The 7549-nt window shown below is 38.2% G+C and overlaps 1 protein-coding gene and 1 long non-coding RNA gene across 2 annotated transcripts; one reads left to right on the plus strand and one right to left on the minus strand.

Annotated features, from left to right (window-relative positions):
• The first annotated feature begins 263 nt into the window (after positions 1–263).
• LOC118434600 lies at positions 264–1647 on the plus strand. The gene is made up of 3 exons (XR_004834130.1): positions 264–411; positions 1026–1113; positions 1535–1647. It is a non-coding gene; the product is annotated as an uncharacterized LOC118434600 (long non-coding RNA).
• Positions 1648–1800: 153 nt separating this feature from the next.
• On the minus strand, positions 1801–7342 carry LOC110845149 (transient receptor potential channel pyrexia). The gene is made up of 15 exons (XM_022091512.2): positions 7338–7342; positions 7133–7195; positions 7001–7059; positions 6281–6810; positions 5989–6201; positions 5695–5881; positions 5505–5613; positions 5167–5420; positions 4963–5049; positions 4789–4875; positions 4630–4692; positions 2703–2888; positions 2452–2645; positions 2260–2367; positions 1801–2191 (listed from the first exon to the last, which is right to left on the minus strand). The coding sequence occupies exons 4-15, from the start codon at positions 6574–6576 to the stop codon at positions 1972–1974; spliced, it is 2004 nt and encodes a 667-aa protein (XP_021947204.2). The 5' UTR covers positions 6577–6810; positions 7001–7059; positions 7133–7195; positions 7338–7342; the 3' UTR covers positions 1801–1971.
• Between the last annotated feature and the right edge of the window lie 207 nt (positions 7343–7549).

The raw sequence follows: 7549 nt of genomic DNA on the forward strand, positions 1-7549 counted from the left end.
TGTCGACATCTTGTTAGCATTAAATTTACAGTTGAGTCTTGAAACCCCAGCTTGTAATTTGTCCAAGAACTTGGCAGCTCGTTTTGGGTTTGGAGTAATATATACAGATAAGTAATCATCTATACTCGTGTCAAAAAACAAAAAAATATTCGGCATCCATTTGGGCATAGTACAAATGGCACAATTCACCATAGTACTTGAAGAAACTGATGCAATTTTATATACTTGATTTGCATATTTGTCATATTTACAGGATATTCCCATCTTCCCATTCACGTTGCTGCGTTGGTCAGACTACAAGGAGAATGCTCTGACGTCAACGTCTTACGTCCGCTGGGGTTTATTTACGAGGGAACAAGACCATTTCTAATATACACTTGCGCATCGCAAGTCGAAGCAAGATACCGGAAAGTGAGACAAATTGACTTTTATATTTGATAATATTTTAAACTGAGCAGGGAACCCCCGAGGACACATCGGGCTTGCCCAGGATGCGGGTTTGCCTAAGGATTAAAAAAAATTTCTGTAATATCGTAAAATTGGGTTCCTTTAATTGGAATTAAAGGACTTATTTCGCAAACTTATTTCGCACACTTATTTCGCAAAAAAGTGTCACGAGCTAGTGCGAATATCTTCCTCCTCGCTGATTCCTCTCTCTGCCTCTTCTGCTCAACTTCTTTTTTTAGGGCGAGAATTAAGTAACTTTTATAATGCAAACAACAACTGGAGCAGTTGCGTTACACAAGTACAGAAGAGACCTCGGTGGTGTAGAACATTGCCAAATATGCCGTTTTTGTGAGGGTGGACTCCACCATTGATCGTGCCATGACATGAGCTGAGGTCAATTGACCTCAGCTTCCTTTGCCACAAGCATTACAATATTTCTGAATCTCCAAAACTAACAACTAATTTTTCCAAACATCTTTGTGACAAATTTTTCATTTTTTTACACGTCTTGATTGTGAATGGAAGATTGCATTCGGAATATTGACAATTAAAGTAAACCTTTTTTTCGCTTTTTCCAGTGGTGGGTACGAAGGCACGTGAAGAACGCCTCTACTCTTTGCCCACCCAATCAATATTTGGACGATAATGAAGTTGCCGACCTAAGAGGTATCGTGAGAAACCTCCCACAGTTGCAGGCAGTCAGAACTTATATATGATTTTTTTAAACCTACGGGAATCCGTTGTAATTTAGCCCCCCTCTAAACTTTGAGTCAAAACTTATACTTTTTTCTCCCCCTTCTTGGAGCTGCACGTTTGCAATTACTTTGGCCGAGGCTACCGTGGCATGTCCACAAAGTGGGACTTCATTTGTCGGTGTGAACCATCGGAGCGTTCTTTGCGCAGTACCCTCAACAGCGGTCAATTTGTTGCCTTTAGTCCACCCAAAAGCAATAAATGCAGTTTCACTCTGGTTCATTTCCTCTGCTATTTGTTGCTTTTTCTCATCCGAAATATCATCCTATTTCATATATTGATAAATTATAATATAATATTAATTTGCAAAATTTTTGAAACGTTCGACACACAGGGGCTCCTATGGTTCATTGATGAAGATATTGGGGGATATAGCGCTAACCGTCTGGTTGAAGATTGGAGTGATTGGTATAATCGGTTTCAAAACTATGTCGCCTATTTGCTCAATCGTCCTGGTCCTCCTCCACCCCCGCCTGGCCCTCCCCCCCCCCCCCCCGTGACCACTTGCTACGATACTGCTCGTCTCATGAATAAACAAATGAGAATTATTGTCGTCGTTAACTTGAGATAATGAATGGATATAATTATTGTCAATTCCAGTATTGATTTAAATTAGTTTTTATTCATGCAGGTTCATTCACGTTAATATATCCATATCCACGCAGAACAATTTCATGATAAATACTACGATTTCGTCTCAAAATCTTGATTTGCCCCGTCTCAATTTCTGTGAGACGGATTGTGCTCAGCTTTTTGCTGCATCTAACCAAGCTAAATCATGGACGAAGCGCTGGTGTGGCATTGACAAGTGAGACAATGCCGATTTCGATTAGTAGATGTTGTTGAGTTGTTCTTATTGTTGGAATTAATACTATTGTTCCGTCGTTTAATGATCTCCACTGCTTTGAAGTAAATGTCCTCGGGAAAGTCACGGGGAGATTTGCAGTCATCAAGACTTATGCAGAATCCATACTTTGGCAATTGTGAAGTCCTATGTATGTATGCACGTGAAGAGAATGAGTACTCTTTATGTGACATAAGGAAAATGGTAGGAATCACCTGCAAGATAACCGTCTTCGTTCTGCGTCTATAATGTTCGCTTTTCGTTCGCAGAAAAATAGGGACATTAACGTCTCTCTAAAATACCTCTTGATATTTCTCAATTTTCTGAAATACAGATCTTTCGAAATCAAAATGTTCAAAATTGTCCAAATTGATATTAATTTTTATGAATAATATTCGTCTATATACCCAACACTCTTGGGACTTTCAATCTTCTCACTACTACAGGCATCCTTAGGAAATCTGGCAATGACGATGGATTTCCTCAGTTTTCGGACCAGACCAATATTGGGCAATGCGCTCCAAAAAATAATGGACTCGACATACGCAATGTTAGCAATTTCTCGAGTGGTCTTTGTAAACTCTGCGTTTTGTGTCAATCCCTGCATGTCAAGACATTTAGTTAGCACATTGTGTCTTATCGGATAGATAATTTGTACCTTGATGTCATCAACAGCTAGGCCGATGAGGAGATTTGTGAGCACAATTGTGACTAGAATGACAAACGCCCCATACAATACGTGGCTCGTGATGGGATGAATTAGGTCGCCAGAGTCTTTCTTGAAAATGAAACTCTGTGCTTCCTGCCCTTTGTGGTCTCCGTAGAAAAAATCGCCATAGTCGACCTGTTATTCGGAAATTGGTTAACCTTTAGGATCCCAGTCCACGAATGTCATGGAATTTATTAAATTTTCACTTAAATCCCATGTACACAAGTGTCATGGAATTTGTAAAACATCCCACAAATCCCAAGTCCACGAATGTCATGGAATTTTGAAATTTGACCCTGTGTCCCAGATACATGAATATCATGGATACGCGACAAAATGCGTTGAATCCCGTATACACAAATACGTGTATTTTCAAAAAATTACAAATTTGGCGACCGTGGAAACATTGCATGAAATTGAAGGGTTTTGATATGGCGCCCGAGTTAGGGCTTATGGAATCGTGATGGTTGTCCGTCTGTCTGTCTGTCCGTGAACAGGCTAGAGCCAAAACGACTGACCCGATTCACATGAAATTTTTAGTATATGCAAATTGGACAAAGTTAGAAACGAGTTCGCAGATGGGGAAATTGGTCAAGTGGTTGACCGGTGGGGGTCGTCTGAGTGGATGGGGTACTATACACTAAAATTTCAAAATTGTCATAGAAAGCTGAAATTTGGTATAGAGCTTGCTAATGGCTTCTATTGAAAGAATATGAAGTAAAATTGCAAAATCTTACCGAGGGGACCCTATGGGTGACCCATGCCGGTTTTAAGACATTGTCGTAAAAATATAAAAATCGGCATAGGATACTGAATGGGTTCTCATGAAAGTATATGAAGTTCAAAGTGGTCAATGTGTAACCTTAGTGACTCTAGAGGGTGACCCATACTGGTTTTAAAAGTTGCTATTTTCAGCTGGAATTTGGGATAGGGGCTAAAAATGACTTCTGAATAGCAAATAAAACTTTGGAAGATTTGAAAGAAGCAAGTCACAGTGGTCCTGGTAGTCAAGGAAGGATTTGTAAATACTCCACAAAATAACAAATATTCTGCACACATTCGACCATTCCCAACACGGGGTGTGGTAATCGCAGTCCGGTCAATTCGGACAAAAATTTAGGAGCGGTCCGTCCTTGACTAAGGACATTGTATAATTGCAGACAATGTAGGTTTGTGGCTATTTTTGAAAATCGGTATGGGTCATCTCCCTCCTCCACCCCATATTGTCCCTCTGGTTAAATATTTTTAGATTTCCCCTCCGAGTCTTTCATTACACGCCATTAGCACTCAATGTGCTGAATTTCAGCTTTCTAGCGATATTTTCAAGTTTGGTGTCGATTCCACCCACCTATCTATATGACCTCACTCGACAGATTTGGCTCACTTGCGAACTCGATTATTTTTGGCACCTGCAAAATTTGAAGGCAAACCGTTTTGGGTGTATGGTATCGGTGGACCGAAAGACAGACATGGCAAATACATAAGGCCTCACTGGGATAAAAATTTCTGGTTCGGGCTATGCGAAGCTGTACTAATAGGTTTTTCACCACGGTAATAGTATATGTATATGGGAAGTAGTTTTTGTGGATTATCATTGCATGTAATAATACAAATATATTCCGTTGGTTTTTTCTTGAAAATAAAATTCGGGTCAGTGTGGTCGAAAAAGATTCAGCAGCTTGGGTGCGTGAGGACAGATAGCTGACAATTATTTGGGCCTTAAAGGGCATTTAATTGAAGATTAATTAGGGACTTAGTGATACGATTTTTCGTGACAACAATTTTGAAATGGGATCCTAAAGGTTAATTCTTAATCTTATAGCTAGACGATAAAGCAAAAATATGTTGTGTAAAAATATGAATTAATTTCACTAACCTCTCCAGACATCATGGTAATCACTTTAAGCACTGCTCGAGGTATTGTTTCGAATGGGGGATACTGCTCATGTGTAAGTATCGTAAGAAAAAGTTTGAAATGAGCAAATTATGGTAAGAGTAAAATTCTACAGGTGACAGGGTAGAAATGCATTATTACGTCAGGGAAGACAACGCAAAATGAGATTGAGAATGCAATCAATAGGAAGACGTAGGCAGCCATGAAATATCCAAAGTTTTCCAGAACCTTTATTTTAACAATATGACATAACACCACGGTTTAAATAAATATGGATATTAACACTTATTCTCTGGTTCTCATCTTATATCTTACCTTTCCAAACATTTCTACATAAATTCCCAATTTTGGAAATCGTCCCATATTAATTAACAGTGTGGACCAGACGTGAAAAGTTCCATACTGCATATTTATTTAACATCAAAAGGCACTTTTCACATAAAAATATCAGTGACCATAAAGCCAATAAATTATATTGGCACCTTTGCATGTAATAATGCTAAAATTCCAAACCCTTACCGCCGCAGCCGAATATTGCCATCCTACAAGACATTGGCAATCGGTCCATCTTACTGGCCATACGGACAAGCACATGGAAATTATCATACAAATTTGAAACAGATTTTGCCACTGACGTCGATATTCTGGGAAGTTTTGAATAATTTTTGCCAATTCCAACAATCCCAAAATGAAGGCTCCTACCAACAATGTCACGGAGAATTCGAATGCCCCCAGTCCTTTGTCACACTGACGGTGAAGACGTGATTCGAGAGCTGCACGAGGTCATAATAACGCCAAGAGTTATTATATCATATTTAAATATACTACTAGAGAACCAAAGTTTGCAAAATTATTACGATTTAACGTTATGTTAGGAGTTCGTTTGGTAGAATTATCTGCCTGGTACGGGCATGACCACAAATAAACTGACATGGTATAAACCGTATAGAGTATTGCGAAGCCAATCTAACAATAACATGGAGAAAATGAGATATTTCAAAAACGGTAAAATATGCTGTCTCAAAAACAAAAATGCACATTATTTACATGAAAAAGAAAGGACCATACGAACATCCACCGAACTCGTTCCCATTTAAGGAAAACAAAACTTGCGACCAGAGAATGTCCCAAAATTTGTTTTTTGATTGGGCTATCATCGTTTAAAAATGTTTCAATAAATTCCATTTCTCTTTCAGGCTTGCTTGAATTGACTGCACGCTTTGGGACGATACCACTGAAAGTGAAAGTACCACAAATGGACAAACATAGGTACCAATACCATGAACAATTGGACACCACATATAATATCTACTTTAATGAAGCAGAATAATGTAGATATACCAAAAATCAAAGGAAATTCCAAATCTCGTTCTATTGGGATTAATATTCTCATTATCCTGTAATTCATCTTCCTCGTCGACTCCAATTCCAGATTCCTCATAAAAGTCGTCAAAATTTATATTTGCATTAAGTTGCTGTTCTAAAGCATTTGATGCCCATGGATCTTGATGGAAAATGCAGGGTGTCACGAAAGGAAAACTTGTATGGTTAGAGCTGAAAATTTACACAAAATTTAGCGCAAACATTATCTCATTTTCTGAAACATTTACAAATTGAAATGCAACAAACGAACTTGATATTGAAACTTGCCCCACGTTTCAGTAATTGTTGTATGCAGTGCGAACATTTACTTTTCACGGCCAAATGTAACGCAGTAAAGTTGTCACCGTCGACGAGATCTAACAACTCATTCCTAATTACTGCTGAGTTATTGCTACCAATGCTACCTTGTTCACCGAAATTATGGTGGTCAAGCTCTGGTGGAAATGCAAATTGGAAGAATGAATCCACATAACTTTTATGCTCGACTGGATTTATTCGTTTCGAAGGCTTCTCGGTTCCGTAGATCAGAGCGATTGTGGACTTCATGAACGGACTTGAATATGTTTTTATTGGTTGGACATGGAATAAATGCAAAGGCGTTTGCCCATCATTGTTTCTGGAGGAGAGTAACGACGTCTTCCACTCTGAATTTGACAGCAAAATTTCAAAAAATTTACAATTGGTTGCAATAGTTTGTCTCGTCTGATTATCTCCGAGGCGATGACGCAGACATCGAAGGACGGCGAGATGTAAAAGTGTATTTCCAGATTGGTCTTTCACCTTGACATAAATTTATGATTGGTCATTATAGCGAATGAATCACATTTAATGATCACAGATCAAACTGGTCATAACAAATTACAAAAGTTCGGTAGTACTGAGCATTATTGAGCGTAACATATTATACAAGGAATATCCTGCTCTGCGTTGTAAAAAAAGTGACCAGTTAACAAGCATTTTTTATGTGTACCTCTTCTAAACGTAAATCCAGACGACTTTGCTGCACACTTTTGTCGTTCTCAACATCACCTGAAAATGAATACGAAACTATATTTGGATTCAAATTGGACACATACATTTGACACGTTTAAGTATGAATTACTTAATCTGAAGGATTTGAATTCGCTCAGCAAGGTTCGCAATCGGTCGCAGTCACCGATGATAACTGCATTGACAAGTTGATTATTCAAGGCCATTTAATTTCTCATGTAAATACAGAGCAAAAATTTCTATATGTGCAAATTGTGAATATCTCATGAAATGAAATTTATTAAACATGTACAAATCTGTTTATATTAATTACTCACAAGCAGGAAATTAGGGAATCCCGCACGTGTGGCTTTATTTGCGGTTATTTGTTCATCATAGCAAACTTGTGAGTAATTTCTTACCAACGTAATTATTGTTTATGTCAGATATATAATAGACCAAATGTACCAATTGTACCAAATGTTTTGATACAAAAATGAATTTTATAATTTTAGATTGCAACTCTACATGCATGCATAAGCAGATGAGC

The sequence above is a fragment of the Folsomia candida genome, unplaced genomic scaffold (genome assembly GCF_002217175.1).
Source record: "Folsomia candida strain VU population unplaced genomic scaffold, ASM221717v1 Fcan01_Sc002, whole genome shotgun sequence".
NCBI lineage: Eukaryota > Metazoa > Arthropoda > Collembola > Entomobryomorpha > Isotomidae > Folsomia > Folsomia candida.

Excerpts from the sequence above, each read along its gene's own strand:
- LOC110845149 (XM_022091512.2), bottom strand. The coding sequence starts at position 6,576 with ATGAAGTCCACAATCGCTCTGATCTACGGAACCGAGAAGCCTTCGAAA. Across the intron at positions 5,050-5,166 it reads GGCAATATTCGGCTGCGGCG|TATGGAACTTTTCACGTCTG; the intron begins GTAAGGGTTTGG and ends ATAAATATGCAG. Across the intron at positions 2,368-2,451 it reads GAAAGTCCCAAGAGTGTTGG|AAAATTGAGAAATATCAAGA; the intron begins GTATATAGACGA and ends TCTGTATTTCAG.